At 41.8% G+C, this 20,320-nt stretch overlaps 2 protein-coding genes across 16 annotated transcripts in view; both read left to right on the forward strand.

The window, feature by feature from the left end:
• MID2 (midline 2) overlaps positions 1–8,073 on the forward strand; it is a 78,621-nt gene extending 70,548 nt beyond the window's left edge. For all 13 annotated transcript variants that reach the window (XM_005614397.4, XM_070256850.1, XM_070256857.1 and 10 more), the window contains 3 exons: positions 5,413–5,574; positions 6,974–7,181; positions 7,553–8,073. In XM_005614397.4, coding sequence (XP_005614454.1) covers positions 5,413–5,574; positions 6,974–7,181; positions 7,553–7,955 — 773 coding nt within the window. In that variant the 3' untranslated portion in view covers positions 7,956–8,073. The remainder of the gene's footprint in view (positions 1–5,412; positions 5,575–6,973; positions 7,182–7,552) is intronic.
• An 8,385-nt stretch (positions 8,074–16,458) lies between these two features.
• The window catches only part of LOC102148739 (NACHT, LRR and PYD domains-containing protein 12), a 39,557-nt gene continuing 35,695 nt past the window's right edge, over positions 16,459–20,320 (forward strand). The window contains exon 1 of one of the 3 annotated variants that reach the window (XM_014729077.3): positions 16,459–16,808. In XM_014729077.3, coding sequence (XP_014584563.1) covers positions 16,795–16,808 — 14 coding nt within the window. In that variant the 5' untranslated portion in view covers positions 16,459–16,794. Of the gene's footprint in view, positions 16,809–16,882; positions 17,081–20,320 lie in introns of those variants that run through there. The other 2 variants (XM_070256858.1, XM_014729078.3) reach the window with 2 other exon arrangements.

The raw sequence follows: 20,320 nt of genomic DNA on the forward strand, positions 1-20,320 counted from the left end.
GACACTCAGTAGATGATCATCCTGTCTCTGCTTGATTATTTCTAGTGATGAGTAGCTCACTTTTAACAAAACAACCCATTCAATTGTTGTGCAGTTATAAATAATTGTCACTGCTTCCTTATAAAAGGCCTAACTCTTCCTCCTAGTAAATAATAATGACAATAATGATTTACATGTGTATTATGCTTTGCCATTTACAAATGCTCCAGCATGCATTATTTCATTTAGTTCTCATGAGTCCTTACTTAGCCTTATGAAATAGATAATATTAATTCTATTTTATAGGTTAAGAAACTGAGGCTCAAGTTAAATGAGTTGCCCAAGGTCACAGAGCTACAAACTATTGGAATCAAAATTTGAACCCAAGCATGTCAGACATCAATCTTAATGCTCCGTGAATTAAAGCACAGATACCACAGAATTGAAGTGAACCACAGAGTGCTCCTTGAATTAAAGCACAGTTAGTCCTAGTCCTGTCCTTTTGTGCCTCACTAACAAACCTAATCCATCTTTCACATGTCACTTCTTCATTGTCCCACTGCAGAAGACAGCTGGGTTATTTCTCTTGTACATTAGCTGGTGCCCCCCTGCCCCATACCTGTTTTCCAGCAGCCACCTTGGCTACTGAGTGTTGACTGAGCATACAGTCAGCTGAAATCCCAAGGTATTCTAAATCCTGTTCCTATACAATTGAGTGTCTAAACTAAAAACAAGACTTTGAATTTGTCCCCATTACATTTTATCTGGTTAGCTTTGATTCCTCAGTCCAGCTGCCAAAATCTTTTTGAATCCAATTTCTGCCTTCCAATGCATTTACTTTCTTCCCAATCTGCTTTTTATGTCTTCCTCCGATCATTGATAGAAAAGTGGAATGGGACAGGGACAAGAGCAGAGCCCTGAAACAAAATTTGGATGATAATGGGCAGATAAGATGAAACGATTTTACTAGGAAAAAATATTTAAATTTTACTAGGAATAAATATTTGCTAGGGATAAACAAATTATTTAGAAATATTAATTAATTAATTAATTAGAGGCCTGCCAATCTGGCCTGCCACTATTGACTGAACCTCAGTTCTGAGAGCTGCTTTCCCTTGAAGTTTTTCCACATTTTCTCTTTTTTTAAACCACTTTATTGAGGTCCAGTTAACGTACAAAAAGTCCATCAGCAGATAAATGGGTAAAGAAAATGTGGTATATACATACAATGGAATATCTTTGAGCTTTAAGAAAGAAGAAAATTCTGCTATTTGCAACACCATGGATGAACCTGGAGGGCATTATGCTAAGTGAGATAAGCCAGACACAGAAGGACAAATACTAAATGATGTCACTTATATGAGGAATCATAAAATAGTCAAACTCCACATTTTCTTTAACCAGAAATTTCTTCCCTGTTGGTTAGAATTTTGTCTGGAGAAGTAGTTCCCCTTATTTTTTTTCAACTGTCTTCCTTCATTTTTAACTTTCTCCCCATCTCATCTATGATTTGAAATGGTCCAAGCCAATAATATTTCAGATGATGCTGTTAGCTGAATGAGAATTTCAACAGATATTTGGATGATTGTCTTCTCCATTACTGTATATCTTACCTCTGTTTCAATTTTGTGTTTTGCATTATGAAAGCACTGGCTATAACATCTGTCTGGCGGGGCAGTCTGTAACATACTGCCACAAAGATATAACTTCTGCTTCCCCTCCTTTTCATTCTCCTGCAAATGCTCTCCACCACACCTTTCCACTCAGGTTCATGGATTTCCATATTGTGGTCTTTCCCTTTTGAACAATATGTACTTTTATTACCATAATTCAGTCATAAATGTCATTTCACCGAGTCTCAATGATACCCAGAGGATCATATGTTTACCTTTTTTAAATTTAGAAATGATTTCAAAATTACAGAAAAGTTTCAAGACTAGCACAAAGAACACCCATATACTTTTTCCCCAGATTCACCTCTTGTTAATATTTTGCCCCATTTCCTGTATCATTTGCTAGCATTCTCTATCTCTATTTTTGGGAACCATTTGAGAGTAAGTTGCATACATCATGGCCTTTCACGCCTAAATTCTTCAGTGTATGTTTCCTAAGAATAAGGAAATTCTCTTACATAACTGCAGTATGGTTATCAGATTCCAGAGATTTAATGTTGATGCAATACTTTTATCTAATCCACCATTCATATTCCCATCTTCACAGTTGACCTACTAATATCCTTTATAATGTATAAAGGACCCAATATTGTCCTTTACAGACTAAGATCAGGTATTGCATTTGTCATATCTCTGGCCTTCTTTAATCTGGAACATTTCCTCAGCCTTTCTTTGTCTTTGATGACATTCACATTTTTAAAAGTGCCCTTTTATTTCTTTATCATACTGTGCTTTATTTGGGGTTTGTCTCCTCATGATTATATTCAAATTATGCATTCATGACTGGAATACTACGTAAGAGGTGTTGTGTCCTTAGGACATCACATCTGAAGGTACACATGTCCACTTCCCCTTCATTGATGATGCTAATTTTGATCACCTGGTCAAAGATGTGGCCTGATTTCTCCACTGTGTAGTTACTGTTTTTCCTTTTGCAACTAATAAGCAATCTGTGTGGTGATACCTTAAGACGATGAAAATCCCCTGTTTCCTCACCAAACCCATCCCACCCTCACTCTTGTTTTAGCATCAGTCCATGACTCTTGTCTGATCCAATATTTACTCTAATGATTGCAAAATGATGATTCTTTAATTGTGCCTTCCCTCCCACGTTTACAAGTTGGCACTCGGCATTTTACTGAAAGCAAAAGCCCCACCCTCCATTTGTTTTTTTATTTATCTACTTATCATTATGGACCCATGAGTTCTCTTTTTTTCAGTGGTTTATAGTTCTTTACTGCTCTTACTTATTTTGGTGCTTAAATTGCCCAGATTTAGCCAGTGGGAGACTTTTAACCTGACTCCTGAGTCTTTATATTCATTCTCCCATCATTTTCTTGAGCACTTCCTTACTTTCCAGCATAATAAAAGGTTCTAGGCTCATTTTGACCATATCCTGCCCCAGCATTGAAATCAGCCATTTCTCCAAGGGACCTGGTTCATTTTTGTGGGAGAATGGTATTAGAGACCAAGACCTGGGTACTAGAAATACACACATACACTCGCGTATTAACATATGTATGCACATACATATACATGTATATATTTTAGAAATCATGAGTTCATACCAATACCTCCCATTCCAGTCCATCCCCACAGCTTCTTTCCTGCCTTCTCCCATTCCATCTTTGTATGTTCTTACTTCCACAATGAGGACCCTGGCTCCCAACAATATCAACACATGTACTCATTTGCTCAATCCCATAATATATCTAAAGTCGTTTCAGAATGGCTTTGCTCATACCACTACACAAACAATAGTTCAGGATTTGTTTGCAGGTCTCCGCCTGCCTCTGTCCCCTTGGTGATGTTGTTTGTCATTTGCAATGCAGTTGGGTTCATTTGTTTCAGTTTCCCTTCAGATTTAGTCCCCAGTCTTCCCATTCATGTTGATTTCACTTTAATTTTTTGAATTTGTAAAACAACAACATGTTTCCAAGAGGGAGAACTATACAAAAAAACTTATACTCAGAGAAGTGTCCTTCTCTCTCATATTCTTTTAATCCTGTTCCCCCACCCCTATCACTTGTAAGTAGCCAATTTATTATTTTCTGGATTTTTCTTCCTGTTGTCATTGTTTTGTAAATCCAAGAAAATATAGGTATGTTTCTTATTTGTCTTTTTTGCAAAAACGGTAGCATACTATATATGCTCTTTCACAATTTTATTTTTTCAGTTAATAATATACCCTGGAAATCCCTCCATATAAGTTCATAGAGATCTTCCTCATTCTTTTTTACAGCTGCAAGGTACTTTGTTGTAAAGTTTGTTGTGTTTTTTGTTTTGTATGGTTGGAAGTATATCTGGAAGATCATATATTTTGTATTTGTATTGAAATTCCACGCACAGTTTATGATTCATACTGTGCATAGGTACATAGACAGCCAAGCACTCAAACATTGTTCCGGGCCCTTAATCCTTCTTGTATTTCCATAGGAATCACCGAGCATCTCCACAAATTATTCGTCTTTCTATAGCAGGTCTATTTGCCCTCCATTATGCTTCTTTTCCTTGTTTTAATTTAGATTTTTTCAACCTCCCCCACCCCCAAATTAATTATAAAACCCTCATGATCAGATCTCTTTCAAAATGCTCATTATTGTTTTCAGTTTTTAACCTCACTAAACCCTTTACTAGAGCTGCATAGAAGTGACTAAATTCACTGCTCATTTTCCTTGCCCTTTCCTTTCCACCCTCTGGTAGAATTGTGGTTAAAAAGCTATAAACTGACTGAAAAGAAGATAGTGGAAGAGACAAGTCTTGATCATTCACAAACCAGAATATCGATCCCTCTTTTACTAAAAGTTAGACCTATACATGTTTTTAATTATGTACATTTTTCTCTGTTTAAGTCAATGTTTATGGTCTAAAGAGTTTCAAAAGCAGAAACCTAGATCTCTGATCCCTTTCTCTACTTGAGAGGGAAGAAGGTTCCAGACAACAGTGTGTTCCTGGACCACTCAACTTCAAAAGAGTGTTGGATTCAGAACCAGGAAGGGGTAAAAATGGGTAGTGTCAAGTGAGGAGATGATATTTTGCTTTGGTTATCATGTCATCTCCTGGCTTCCTTGTGATACCTTAGAGCCCAGCTGGTTTAGAAGTAAGGGTGAGGATGGGGTGGGAGAGTTGAGTCATAAGCCCTGAGACCTTGCAGAGGCAAAGACACATTGTTGTTCACCCTACGAATTGTGATGTAGTGGAAAGAACACTGGACTAGGCTTAATGAGACCAGGGTTCTACTCTCAGTGCCATCACCAGCTATCTGTGGCCTTGGGCAAGTCACTTTTCTTCTCTCCATCTTAGTTTCCCATTTGTAAAATGAGGGAAATATGGTGTCTAGGTGTCCTTTCGGCTCTGAGATTCCATGTTTCTGTGCTCTGCATAGGACTTCTCCATCCATATGAGGCCAGACTTAGCTCTCAGAAGATTGGACCTTTGGGGTAAAGATCTAGATACTCCATAAAAGAAATGATTCTGTGGTTCTGTATAGTAGCTTTTCCTGTATTATATGGCAGGAAATTGGAGTAACCTAACTTTCACTTGTGGTTTTATTCAGTTACCACAAGTGAGGAGCCTGGCATAAGCCTAGATCCATGGGAGAAAAGAAGTAGAGGAGATTCATCTCACTAAGTCTTCCAGGACTCAAAAGAAAACAAAATGAAATTCACTTTTGGGGGCGTTTATGATGAATTTTCAGTGTGCTTCTCATCCTATCTCTATTACCTGCTGGTTAACATCCTTGTCTTTCCCCATGTTACAGGCCTGTATAATTCAGTGGATAGCTGGATGATTGTGCCCAACATTAAACAGAACCATTACACAGTGCACGGACTCCAGAGTGGGACACGCTACATCTTCATTGTTAAAGCCATAAACCAAGCAGGCAGCCGGAACAGTGAACCTACCCGACTGAAAACAAATAGTACGTTATGGGGATTCCAAAAGGAGAGGTCACTTTTCCCCTCCATGCTAGGGAGCAGGAACCCACAGAAGTGCAAGAGAGCAGAAGCACCGGGTAGAGGGGCTTTGGGCTTTGGGCACAGGGTTTGCTCGTGCCCCTGGGAGGTAATGTGGATACAGAGATATGCATAAAATAGATGGTGCCTTGGGAGGACAGTAGTGAAGAGTTCTCCGCACTCCACCCAACCCCATGCTTGGGGGACAGTTGAGTAAAAGAGTACTATTTGTGATAATCTGGTAAAATCCTATTGCAGAGAAGCCATACCTGTTAGGAATGCTTTTGAATGCAAGTGACAGAAAATTCAGCTAACTTAGCTTAACAAATAGTTAGTAGCTTAAAGTATTTTTTTCTCTCACATAGAAAGACATTTGAAGGTAGGTGGTTCCGGGCTGGTGCAGCAGCTCTGTGATGTCGTAAAAGACCCAGGCTCCCTCTCCCTTTGTGTTTTGGATTATTGCCACATGGTCACAACCTGGCTACTGCAACCTCTAGATGTCATATTTCCTTTCAAGACAGGAAAAAGGGGGAAAGGGTTGGAATACATGATGGCCATCCCTTTTATTGGAAACCAGGCACTTTCCCAGAAGCTTCCCCGACTTTGTCTGACTTCTGCTTCCATCTTCTTCCATCTTATTAGCCACTCCTAGCAGCAAGAGAGGCTAGGGGCTTGAGTATTTAACTTTGCTAGCCTCTGTAGTGAAGGTGGGTTAGAGAGAAAAAGTAGGGCATGGGTGTTGTATTCGCCAATGGTGTCTGCCATAGATGCATTTTGTATAATACAGCTCTTGCCATACCCGGCAATTGGCTCCTAGTAACTGGTTTTGTCATATGACTTTTGTGAATGATCCTACACAACAAATATTTTCTCTGATCATTGATAATGCAATAGTCACTCTAACAAAGTTACCTAATTATACATTATTTACATCCCAATTGTAAGAGGGCAAAAATTTCCTGTTGCTGAGTTATTCTCAGGGTCTTCTTTGTTCTGCCACCAAGCAGCAATTATCTCATCAATTCCCTCACTTTGTCTCACTGCAAACACTGCTTCCCCTAAAATCTGCTCAAATCCCAAACCACCCACTGAAATAAAGCAAAGTGCAAAATATATTTGGGAACATGAGACCCTGAGAGCCCCGTTTTCATTTGATAATATGTGAAAGGGGGACAGCGTTTTCTTATTGTATTGAAAACAGAGGCTTCTGGCCTGTTTTCTTAACATAAGCCAAAGAGCAGCCAACTTGCACTGACCCAAGAATGATCGTCATATGGAGGCTCCTCTGGTAGTGACGGTCCTGGAGGACAAAGATAGAATTCTTAACTACTTCCTCATGCATTTGCTTTTTTCTGCTCTTTTCAGGCCAACCCTTTAAACTGGATCCCAAAATGACTCACAAGAAGTTGAAGATCTCCAATGATGGATTGCAGATGGAGAAGGATGAGAGCTCTCTGAAGAAGAGCCATACCCCAGAGAGGTTTAGTGGCACAGGGTGCTATGGGGCAGCAGGAAATATATTCATTGACAGTGGCTGTCACTACTGGGAGGTAGTCATGGGTTCCTCAACATGGTAAGTGGATCTCACTTTTCTTTTCTCTTCTCTCCCCTGTTGTTAGGTTCCTGGGAGATTCCGTTCTGTAGCATAAACATAATACCAGTAAGTCAAGGTTAAAAGGCATGTGATGAAAACCACTCCTAGAAAACTTTGCCAGCGTCTTTTAATAAAATCATGGAAAACATACTGAGCTAGGAGTTGGAAACTCCTACATCACTCTAATTGCTAACTTTTCAAAGCTCTAGTGGTGTCAACATTATGGATCTAAATGTAAACTGTTTAAGGAAGAAACATGTATTCTATTTCTTATATATCCTGTATAGTGCCTGGCACAACTCATATCATTAATAAATGTTTATTTCTCTTGCCTTTCCACTGTCTCACAGGTATGCAATTGGCATTGCCTACAAATCAGCTCCCAAGAATGAATGGATTGGCAAGAATGCCTCCTCATGGGTCTTCTCTCGATGCAATAGTAACTTCGTAGTAAGACATAACAACAAGGAAATGCTGGTGGATGTGCCCCCACAGTTGAAGCGTCTGGGTGTCCTTCTGGATTATGACAACAACATGTTGTCTTTCTATGACCCAGCTAACTCTCTCCATCTTCATACTTTTGATGTGACCTTCATTCTTCCAGTTTGTCCAACATTCACAATCTGGAACAAATCCCTAATGATCCTGTCTGGCTTGCCTGCCCCAGATTTTATTGATTACCCTGAGCGGCAGGAATGCAACTGCAGGCCTCAAGAATCCCCTTATGTTTCTGGGATGAAAGCTTGCCATTAAGTTTCAACAGAGCATATAATTCACTGGCTCTCCAGTTCAGCAGTTTTTTCCCTCCTAAACCTCAGTTAGTGTCCAATATCCGAGATACAAAAATAAAGTTCATTTGAAGCATCCAAAATAATTAGATATTATAGATTTAATTTTTGTGCATTAAAGCTTGTATTTGAGTTAATGTATTGAGTTTCTCAGAACAAATTATCTGAGTAGTCTGTGTTCAAGCCATTGGAGAAGAAATTTAGAGAATTCCTCTCTTGTCATTGGAGAGTTAGAAATTCCCAGCGATTTAGGAGTATGAATAATATTGGGCGGAATTATGGTAATTCTAGGTACACAGTGTAGAAAGCTGCTCTGAGCAAAGGGCTAGCCAGCCAGAAAGGGAGGGGTTTCAGCCTTTCCAGTACTGGCCAATTTGGCCAAGTAGAATTTTGAAATGTCAAATGATCACATATTATATGTAGCTTTTGATAAAAACCTAAAATCAAGGATTTATTATAAAGAAAACATGTATGTGTACATATAATATATATAAAATGAATATATAATACATATACCTATGTATTATATATTCATTTTATAATTATATATACATAATAAACTTTTTAATTTGCTCATTTGAGCGAGAAATATACTAGAAGGGAAAATAAATTATATCATCCATTTTTGTCTCCTAAAGGGAACATGAAAATCCTGTTACACACACATGTACATGCAATAATGAGACACTTAGTGGGAAGAGCTCTAGGTTGGATTCAGAAAGATTGGGGGACAAGATTGCACAAGAGATGCTATTGCTAAATAGGAAACTGATCCAGGTAGAAGCGTTCTATGTAGCAGTTTCATTGATGCTACCTAATGGAGGAGGTTCGCCTGAATTGCTAAAAATTCCATCAAAGGATATTTCAAGGACATACAGTTTTATTACTCTCAAGTACATACAGTTACTAGAATTAGGCTAAAAAAAGAGTTGCCTAATGGAGGTTCTTTAGGAACCCACTTTATTTACTTAATCAGTAAGAATGGAGAGTTATAGATGCAACAACTATTTGCATATAAATGTACTTGTATTTTCAGATAAAACACTTCTGAAGTGCTTAAGAATGCCTGAGAACAGTTTGTTTTCTTAAACAGTTAAATAATCATTCCTCTTGTAATCTTGTTTGCACTGTTCATCTGCTCAGCCACCCCTTCATGGCAAATGGAGATGGAAGCTTCATCCCAGTCCTCATCACTGTCAGCGAAGGGACTCAAGCTGTATGGTCTGTTTTTGTCAGTTCCACAGCAGGGAGTGAGGATGTCAGAAACAGAGCTTTCTCCTTTCCAGGAGCTGAGTTTGCTTCAAGGACTCCACTTCTTGGGAGTTGTGAAAATACTATTGTTGTGCAAAGTGGTAGCTGTAACCAGCCCCGAGATTGGAGCCTTGAAACAGTGCCCAAACTTCGCCCCTCTTCCTTTCCACCACCTTGGTGGATGTTCTTCATTAATTCATTCAACGAACTGCTAGATGCCAGGTACCACACTGCTGCTGACATATTGATAGAACACAGTCCCTGCTGTCACATGGCTTACTATTCTGTAGGAGAGACAAAGTATTTATATAAATCCCCCAAATAACAGTTTTGCATTGTTTGTTTGCCTAACGTGGAAAGCAGGACTGATGCAGATAGAGATGGCAGGCTCAAACTTACATATCTAGTGGCAAAGTCAGCTTTTTGGTTTTAAAAACCATATGTACTTACTGCTAATCACGAAATGAGCAACCTCAGTAAGATTCAGCAGTGCTGGGAAATAGTGGCTGTAATGGAAAGCTCATAGCCTTTGGACTGAAATAATCCTAGTTCCTCTGCCATTTAGTAGCAGTAGGACCTAGGGCAAGTACTTCACTTCTCTGAGCCTGTTTCCTCTTCTGTAAAATAATACCTACCTCATGAGGCTGTTGCAAAGATTTGAAAAGGTAGCACATGTAAACTGCCTAGCACAGCACCTGGCATTTAGTTAAGTGTGCAAGAAATACTTGTCTCCTCCCCCAGCCCTAGCCCCAATACAGTGTAGCGGTGCTTTAAAACGTACGCCTTTCATTTCTGTTACTCTGGTCTTTCCTCTAGAGCCTATCCCCAGATTCTTAAAACAAATGATTTTTCCCCTTCATAAAACCTTTCACTGGCTCCAATAGCATTCAGTAGAATGTCCCAATTGCTTAGGGATTGGCTTTTCAGGTCCCCATTTGCTGTCATAGCCTCATCTTTTGCCACTTTCTCTCACAGTGGTAATTCTAGCCAAGCTTAACTGTTTACACAAGTTGTTCTCTGGGCCTGGAACAGAAACATTATGAGTAATTTTGATGCCCAGAGTAAACAGTAAGAATTACTCTTAAATATGATAGTGTGAAAATGCTCTAAGTGCAGAACACTCCACCCCCGCTCCAATCCACTTCCTTTACCTTGTTTGGATTCCCCATGCCATTCACTCTTTGTGTGCTTTAGATTTTAGTGCTCTGGGACAAAGCAATACCCCCACCCTACTTTTGACTCAAGACTGGACTACCTTTCCCCACTCCTGCCCCTCTCAACTAGATTAACTCCAGACCCCTAGAGGTCCCAGGGCACCCTGAGCATCCCCACCTCTCAGCAATAATCACACTGTATAGCAGTGTTTTTCAAAGTGTGGTCCTTGGACCACCTGTTAGGCTCACCTTTGGTGTTTGTTAAAACAGTTGATTCCTAGAACCCCCTACCTCTGATCTACTTAATTAGAGTATCTGGGCACACAGGTGGAACTTTACATTTTTAACAAGCTCCCCAGGTAAATCTGATGCACACAAAAGTGTATACTAATCATCTTCCCTACCAGACTCTGAATACCTTGAGGGCAGGGACTGTGTCTTTTGTGTTTGTTGTATTTTTAACACCTGGCATAGTGTGTGGAACAGAGTAGTTGCCTGGCTAATGTTTATTGAATGAATCAATGAATGATTGAATGATCAAAATTTCCCTGTTGTACTCTGATATCCATACTGGTGTTTGTTGTTTCCTGGGCAGAAAAGCTTGGTTACTTCTCCATTTGGGCTGTATTGATATTATTTTGCCACTGTCCCAGGACTCATACATATAAATGAGCATTGTCGTCCGCAAAAGCTCTTTGGAAGTTAACGTGGGGAATTGTCTGGAGCATGTAGCATCATTCTTTTCAATAATTTTTCAATCTTTTTGAACGTCTTTGAAGGTGGGTTTAAGTTTTGATTATAGCCAAAAGCCACTCAGAGCTAAGCCTACTGAATAAAGTAGGAAATTAAACTGGGTTTGGGGTAAGGAATGAAGTTTCTGAGCCAAATAATGAAAAGTGCTTTTCAGGAAACAGTATGGTGGCAAAGTACTCAGTGGGGGTGTGGTGAGTCCCAGATACTTCAGTAAACTTACGACTTTCATAGAATACTGGCAATGCCAGAGACCTTAAGAGAAGTCATTGACTACCTCTAGCTAAACCCAGCTGGACAAAGGGAATAGGCCCTGTATTTCATATCTTCGAGGAAGGTGACTCCATAAATTTTCCTTGTTGTTGCTTTACTCAATCTATTCTCCTACAATTCTTTCTGCTAGCAAATTATTCTTTCTGTCTGAAATTTGTGCTCCTTACTACTTTTTATATTGTCTTATTGAAGAAAGCACAAAAATAAGCAAAAATAAAGTAAAACTTGTTTTGAGAATATGAAAGAAATTTTAATGTCACATTGGAGTTCTGGCTACTTGTAAGTAAGAGTAACTGCATCTGTATGTGTTTTTATCATGTAATTCCATTGTGTAACTTTGGATGCAGTGAAATTCAGATTGCAGCAAAATCACTTATATGTTCTTTTCAGCTAAAATACACTAGGTGAATTTTCTAAGCTTCCATGGTTTACATATTTATATATGACTACCTGGATGGAACAATCCATAGATGGACTTTTTGATAAGCTCAAATATTTGATACCCTATCCTCTACAGAATGGAGAATGTGAGGCTGACAGATAAGAACCACTCTCACACTTACTTCAATTTTTGAAGCCATTTGCAGCCTTGGAAAGCCATTGGGCTGTATTTGGCTATGTATTACAGGTTGGCCAGGTTGACTGTCATCAGGTCAGGTAAAACTGCCTTTTATGGTCTGGTCTGCCAGCTTCAGACATAGGCTGTGTTGTTGTCATTGGCTAGAATATTTATCAGACTGTTGGACTATTTTTTATCAAATATTTTACCCCCAGCTTGTTTGTACTAGGAGCTCTGGACCAATAGTGTCTCTCCTAGTTACAGAAATCTGAGTATCTGTGGATTACACAGCCTCACCCCTCTAAAATATCCCAGCCCATCCAAAATGCTATATTATGAATTAAATAAATATATATGTATTCATGAATTCTTGATTGTCTCTCACTGGAGTTTAAACTGGGTGAAGATTAAAAGGAAGAAGGTCGTCAGTTACTGGAATTGTCGAAATGACTTGGGGGAAATTAATTATCATATAATAGGTAGAGATTTGGGCAGAGAGGATACAGGACATCTAGAAGTCGAGATCCAATCATGAAGACTTTGGTTTCAGGAGCAGAATACAGTCAAGAAGACTAAAGAAATGAAGGTATAAGGCCCAAGGAAACATGGCACATTCAGTTTCAGGGATTGGGGCAGAAGGTGGGAATTAGGGAAGAAAAAAGAAAATCCCAGTGCTGGAACCTATTGGTTAAGCTCAGGACCTGGCCAGAAGTAAGCTGACTTGCTGTTAAACACCTGGATTGTAGGAGGAGCCTGGGAAGGTTAGGAGATCCCTCAGAGCTGGGCTTGGGCCTACTTGAATCAGAGTTGTCGTTGCACCTGGACTAAAGGAGGCATGAAACGTGAAGCAGGCCAGTCAAGGGTGGTGGCTAGAGAAGTGACTTGAAACAGGTTGTCAGACCAAGGCCCTATAGGAACTATAGCCCAAGTCAAGAGGATTAAAATATAAAAGAGAAGAATTTGGACTGTCAGGGGTTAGTGGTCTAATTGGAGATCAGCCTGGGCAAAAGCCACGTATGGGGCCATTACCCCAGCCAAGATTTTATATGCGTTTTTGGAATATGACGTTTGGAAAGGCTTGCTCCATTTAAGTTGCCAGGCTAGAGCAGACCTGGGGTTCCTTATGTTCCCATACCTAGGAATAGGGTTGGTCCTGGAGTCTCAGTGAAGCTGAGCCTGTAGGTGGAGGTGAAGTGGTCTCTTATAAAGGTTAGGAGTAACAGAGGCCAAGTAGATTGCTACATGGATATTGGAAATGTATATAGCATGATAGCTAATGAGAATGACTCTTCTCCACTATGAATTTCCAGGGGTGGAGAATCAAGGTGGTCTTCCTATAACTGTTGGGCACAATATACAAATTATAATTGTGACTGATCTGGCCTGGTCATTCAAGAGGCATTTATGGATTACTCATCATGTTACCAGTATTCCTCTCAGTTCTGTGGGGGCATATTAAGATTATAACACTTATAATCTAGTGGGGTACCCAGTTCAATAATTCTTCCCAAATAGTTTTCAATTTATAAACTCGAGTTACTTGTGGTAGCTGAAAAAGGAAGCCTTTACTGGAGACACAAAGGTGAGAATGGAAGCACTTACCAGACTTGTACATAGGAGATGCTTGGTAAATACTGGTTGAATAGAAATATAACCTGATAAGCAGAATGTCAAGTGGGCCACCTCATACTTTGTGATGTTTATCTTAGGTGAATTCCACACCACCACTCTATAATCACCCTCAGGCACATATCCCTGGTCCAGGTTTCTCATGGCTGCCTCTTGGTAACAGGCTATTGTTCTTTAAGGCAGGTGTCCTTCAAAGGGAACAATTAGATGAATTAATAAATTAGCCATCAATAATGTGCTAAGGGAGAAGTGTGGGTGAAATTCAAATCCCTACCTACTTCTCTACCTCTTCCTTCCTTCTTAGAAAACAAGAAGATGTTAATGAGGACCTTCTAGAGGCAGTGCTTTTGTTGTCTAGCCTGGAGAGTGACAAGGTGGGGAGGGCAAGCTTCAGACTTTCAGGTTTGGAAGGGTCAGCCGGCAATGTGCTGGCAGGCTTGTAGGGGACATATTTTGAGCCAAGAGGAGTCTTTCAAATAACAGAATATAGATGCCAACTCTACTCTCTGTCGGGCTAGCCTTGTCCACAGAATGCAAAGAGGATCTCTTACTCCTCCAGCCAGATTGGAAGTCTCAGAAAATGGAATTCGGGCTGAGTTTCTCTTTGATATACAGTGATGGGAAAAAGCCATTATGGTCTACATATCCTTTTGTCCACCTCAACTTTCTCAGCAATAAGGGAGGGTGCTGTGATATACCAGAGATGTGACATTCACAGCAAGCAGCTGTCAGGCACACAAGGCATGGCTTAGTCCAAGGCCTGACTGATTCAGCAGGTAAAGATACAACGAATCACTTTTAGATTCAAACAGTTTATTATTTACACAGTGAAAGAAAAAGCAGTAAAAGGTTCCTGCTCCTAGTGGTCCTTTTCCCAAACACCAAAAGGAATGACACTGAAACAAAACAGGCCAGAGGACTGCAATGATAGTTTTGGGATATCCCATTGCTAGGAAGCCAATTCTAGACTGCAGCTAAGTGGCTTTATAGTCTGTAGCTCTATTCTGAGGGGGATGAGTCAGGAAGACTCTTATCTTATCAGATCCCAGCGGTAGGAGGTGATGAAAAACTGTCTCTTGACAGCCTCCCAGGTGAGAGGGGAGAAAAGGAGGCAAGTGGGAGACGGCCTTGGAGCAGCTTCTTGCAGGCTTCCCATCCTCTTGTGTTTTGGGAGGATCACGGGCATTTTGCCAAAACTCAGATTAGCTGGGTTCAAGCCTTTGCCTGCAGGGCTTATGTGGATACTGCAAGGTTGCAGGGTACCATGGTGGAGCTGTTCTACAGCAGCTAGCTGAAGGCCCAGGTACCTTCCCCGGGGCGGGAAGCAAAAGAACGTGAAGTCTGAGTCTGTTGACGAGCTTCCTCTCTCCCTCCCTTCTGCTGACCTTCCATTTATGTCTTTTCATTTTTCTCCATCTTTGGAGTTGGGATGGGACCGGGCAGGTGTTAGAGTAATAATGGGACACACAACAAATTCAGGCCCTGCAAGATTCAGTACCAAGGCCAGAGAATTCCAAAGCCCAAGTTCTTTGCTATCTCTGGCTCTTAGGTTTTCAACTATGAATTGAAATCTATGAGTAATTTCTAAGACCTCTTCTAGCTCCAACAGTATGAATTTCCATAAATGCAAATTCAGTGAATGTAGTAGTAGGAGCCTAATCTTCACACCTACCCGAAGAATGCTGGGACATAGGGCAGATCATCAGGAACCCTGTGACTAGAAGAAAGAGATGGATAACATTACTGCTACTTTAGGATCCCTATCAGATTCCCTTTTGGTGTGCCTATACTCCTCCAGACACATTTTGATTCATTTGGAGCTCCCCTGCCAGTCTCCCCCACTTACATTTGCCATCATTACTTTTCAGTTTTCCACTTCAACCCTTTCCCCCTATCCTGCTTTGCTCATTAACTGTACAAGATGCAAATACTGCTCTAGCTAGCCACATCCCACTTTCAAATTTCAGGTCAGCTGTCTGACAGTCTTCCATATGTCCATGTAGGAAATTGCTGAAGACATTAGGTCTTCGAAGGGCAGAAGAGGTCACTTGATAGAGCAACCAACAAGGGTCCTATGTACCACCTTTCCCAATCATTGCCTTTCTCCCTCAAATTTCCGCAAATGCATCCTTTACATGGCAGAGGAGAGAGTCTTGGCATAGCCACTAGTCTAAGCTATAATTCAATCACTCATTCATTCATCCAACAAATAATTTATTGATAGCCTCTGTGTCTGGTGGAGTTCAGTGATAACTAAAACACATAGTCTTTGCCTTCATAAGACTTATATGCTAGAAGGGAGACCATCAAGGAATGAATACCTTTGTAATAATACTAGCGATCACTGTTTGATTGCTTAGAGTGTCCCTGACACTATTCTAAGCACTTGAGATGTAGTAACTAATTCAATCGTCCCAGCAACCCAATGAAATGAAGACTATTATTGGCTCCATAGGACATGAAGAGTTAATCCCTGTGCCCTTGCCCAGACCAGCAGATTCCGTGGTAGCTGGTGAGCTGCTAGCAAGGGTCTTAGCCATGACCGCCTTTGGCACAGGCTAAACGACTTTAAGGCCCAGCACCAAGGAAATGACCCAGTCCAGCGGCTCCCGGATTCGAAGTTGACCAGGCAGTATTCCTAGGACTGCACCGGACACTCTCAACCTCCTTGCCCCCTGCCACGGTTTTCCCATCATCTTTTTTCCTCTCCTTTCCCTCCTGCTCCCCAATGGCCCCCTTTCCAGGCCGGCCCCTCCCTCTGAGCCGCCTCCTCTCTGAGTCATTTCCCCTTTCCCGCCCCAGAGACCTTGGCTGTCTCTCCAATCCCTTCCCTCTAGCAGGAAGTACAGGAAGGGCAAACTGGCTTTGGGAACCAGGTGAGCACTTTTCCCAGCGAGGATGAGAAACGTCTCCCCCGCTCCTATTCGGAGGGACAGGAAATCAAGGAGGTCCCTTAGGCTGAGCGGTGCCTTCCCTGTCGTCTGAGTTGTGGCGGCCGAGCGTAGGAGGTGCCACACCCCGCCCGGTGTCTCCTGGGATGTGAGCAGGGAAGTGGCCGCCCACTCAGGCGGCCCGGGCGGGGCGAGCTCCGCGCGCTGGGGAGGGACCTCGCTGCCAGCGAAGCAGGAGGGCGAGGCAAGGCCCTGGGAAGAGGAAAGCGGAGAGGCCCCAAGGATGCGTGTGTGCGGATGGCCGCACAGAGGTGCGTAGGTGGGGAGGCGCGCGTGCGCGTGTGCCGGGCCGGAGGGGCAGACGCGTGCGCGGGGCGATTTCTGAGGGTGTGCGTGGAGGGCTGTCTAGGGAATCGTAGCGTGTGCGTGGGGTGGGTGGGGTGCGTGCATGCGGGGTGCGTGCGTGGGGGGTGCGTGCGTGGGGGGTGCGTGCGTGTAGGCGTGCTTTGGGGGGAGGGGAGGACGGAGAGGAACGCTGACAGAAGCCGGGGGTGGGCCTGTGGCTGCGTGCGTGCGGACTGAGGTAAAGATGTCAGCTCGGGTGACAGAGCTCAAAGTCAGGATTGTTAACTTTTTTTTTGAGGTGTGAGGGGGAGGGTGGACATGATCGCTTTAAAAATCTGACAAAAACTATTGACCGTCTACTAAAAAGAAAAAAAAACCACGCGGTTTGCGTGTAATCCTAGAGGATTGGTGGCTCCGTAGACCCCAGGTCCTGGCTTGAAGTGGGGAGAAAACCCAGAGAGGTTACTTTGTACTTGCCGTTCTGTCTTTTGATTCTGTGAGTGGAGAAATGGAACAGGTGACCGAGCTGTCGCCTCCTCTTCCCGTGGGCCCGTCCTGGGCTTGGTGTGCCTTCCAGGGGTCTCCTGACCTTCCCGGTAAGGCAGGGGCGCCGTGCGTTGCAGCAAGGCCCCTCCGGCAGCGGCAGCTGAGTCACCAGCCTCAGATGTGCTGGTCAGCGCTTCGCTAAGCTTCCAGCGCGGGCGTTAGTAGCTTGTTCTTGTTCGAGCTGATTCCCGCCCCCCAAGGGTCTCACCAGCCTGTGTGTGGCATGGGGAGTGTGACTCTAAGGTTGGCACTTTGTTGGGTAAGTGACTAGAAGAATACCAGCAGACGTGGGTTCTGATGCCGTCTTTACCGTTAACTGCTTGACCCGAAGCTATTTTCCTGATCTTCCTGTGCCTCACTTTCCCCATTTCTAAAATGGGATGGTAGCTCACAGGTTGTTGGAAGTGTAAATAAGACCATAATAAATTCCCAGCACACTGAAGCATTTGATTAGTGACAGCATACTTAGAAATATATATATTTTTTCAGAGAAGTTAAAGCAAAAATTTCATTCTAAAAGAATGTATTAAACTGCTGATTTCTTTTTGGTCTCATCTAGGCACATCTAGCTGTGCTGTCCTCAGCCAAAGCCCACCAAGTTCATCCTGTAAAGTCACCCCCCTAAAGTAGGTGGGACTTTAGTTTGAGTTTTTTACGAAGTTGAGGTAGCTAATTATTCATCCACCATCACCTCTCACCAGCATTGCTGCCTTGGTCTCCAAGCCTTGCACTTGCCTGCTCCCCTCCCATTCATTCTCCATGTTGCCGTCGGTTATCTTTTCCTCTGAAGGACAAAGTAACCTGGTTTGAAGCACAGGCCTTGGTGTCAGATCCTGGTTCAGATCCCAACTCCACCCTGCTCCACCACTTTCTAGTTGTGTGACCTTGGATGAGTTAACTTGACCTTTTTAAGAATCCTTTTTGCTTGTCTGTAAAAGTGGGTAATGATGGTCTCTACCTCATACAGGTGTAGTGAGAAGTTACAGAAAGAATGCATGTAGAGTGGCCCATAGTAACCTTACACTCAGTAAATGGTAGATTAAAAATGGTAAGGGCAGTGAGACTGCTAACAAGAGAGTGGCTGAAGTGATGTGTAGACGGGATAGGGAGTAAAGCAATGAGGTGGTAATGAGCTGGAGAATGGAAGAAGTTGAAGGATGGGAGCTCTTGATGAGAATGAGGAGTGGGTGTTCCGAGAAGCAAGAAGTAATAGGGGTAGGAGGTTGTAGCCAGAGATTGGGATAGCGAAGTTCAGGAATTCTGAAGGTAAGCAGCTCCATGTTTATCAGGTGGTCCAGAACACGGATGGCTAGAAATGGCATGTGAAGTGGAATGTGCTCAGAGATTGTAGAAGTCCAGGAGGTCAAGGTACAGTGAGGCTAGTGTTGGGTGAGTCACCCATAGTCATTGAGGTTGCTTATATAATGGCAGGGCTTGGCATGAAGAGGAAAATGGAGTTAGTACCAAAGGCAAGGTCCACCCTGGTTAACAGGGAGCAGTCCTTTATTTTGCAGATATTTACTGAGCTCTTACTAGATGTCAGGATAGAACATGACAGACAAGATTCGTTCTCTCATGAAGCTTACAGTCAGTCTGGTAGGAGTGATAACAGGTATGAATAATCCCACCTGTAATTAGAAAACTGCAAACTGTGACGAGAGCTATGAAGGAAAGATAAGGGTTCTATAAGTGCTTGTCACAAGAGGAACTGACGTTTCTGGAATGTCAGGGAAGGCGTCCCTGAAGAAGTGGTGAGAACTGAAGGATTAGTTGGGGTAAATGGAGGTGGATGAGAGGTGGGTTGAAGAAATCTTCCAGGTAGAGGGAACAGCATGTGCGGAGACCTGAAGTTAGATGATGTATGGGGACTTGAGGAAGTGGAAGGCATCTCCTGCGACTAGAGCATATTGAGCAAAGGGGAGAGTATTGTGAGCTGAGGCTGGATGGCAGGCCCCCTTATTTATTTTGGGCTTTGTCCTAGGAGCAATGGAAATATTCCTATTAAAGAGTTTTGATTAGGTGACTGACATGATCAGATTTCTCTGTATTTGTGTACTTATTTCTTTTTGTCCCAGTTTTATTGAGATGTAACTGGTATATAACATTGTGTAAGTTTAAGATGTACAGCATGATGATTTAATATATGTATATATTGCGAAATGTTTGCCACAGTATTTCTTAAGTAATGCATAACTATATGCTCCTTGTAAAAAAACAACACAGAAGTATATAAATTGTGAAAGTCCAGTTTGTATTTTTGTATGTGTATTAGAATATGTATATCTGTCCACACATATATATAATACGATAGATGCATACATTATTATATATGGATATAATATATTATATATATAATATAGCAACTAGCTTTTTCTACTTAACATTATGTCTTTGACTTTTCCCGTGTCTTCATTTTTTAATTACTCAGTAATATATATTTTCATGGTAAAAGATTGAAACAATACAAAGGTATAGAGAGAGTAAATCCTGAAACTGCCTTTCTTGCTCGCTCCTTACTTGCCGTCCCACCAAAAATAGAGAAAAGGCAAAACAATAAAAAAGTAACTGTCAACAGTTTAGTGAGTGTCCTTACAGTCCCTCTTCCGTGCATTTATATGAAAAATAAGTACTTATACACATAGAATTTTTTCCATAACTGGACTCATTGATATTGTGATGCAGCTTTTAAGTTTCTTATTTGTTGACTTAACTACACAAATGACACGTGAATACATTTTTCTTTTGAAGGATTGGAATGTTACAGGGAAGGCTAAAACCTCCTTTGGTCATCATTGATTTCCTCTCTGCCTCTCCCCTTCCCTACTCACTGTTTGACATAACTTCTCCCAGACCTTTTCGTTTGCAAACATTTCTCTCTCTGTCTCTCTCTCACACACACACGGAGAATATATGGTATTATTTAGTATTATTA

Source organism: Equus caballus, chromosome X (genome assembly GCF_041296265.1).
Source record: "Equus caballus isolate H_3958 breed thoroughbred chromosome X, TB-T2T, whole genome shotgun sequence".
Classification (NCBI taxonomy): domain Eukaryota; kingdom Metazoa; phylum Chordata; class Mammalia; order Perissodactyla; family Equidae; genus Equus; species Equus caballus.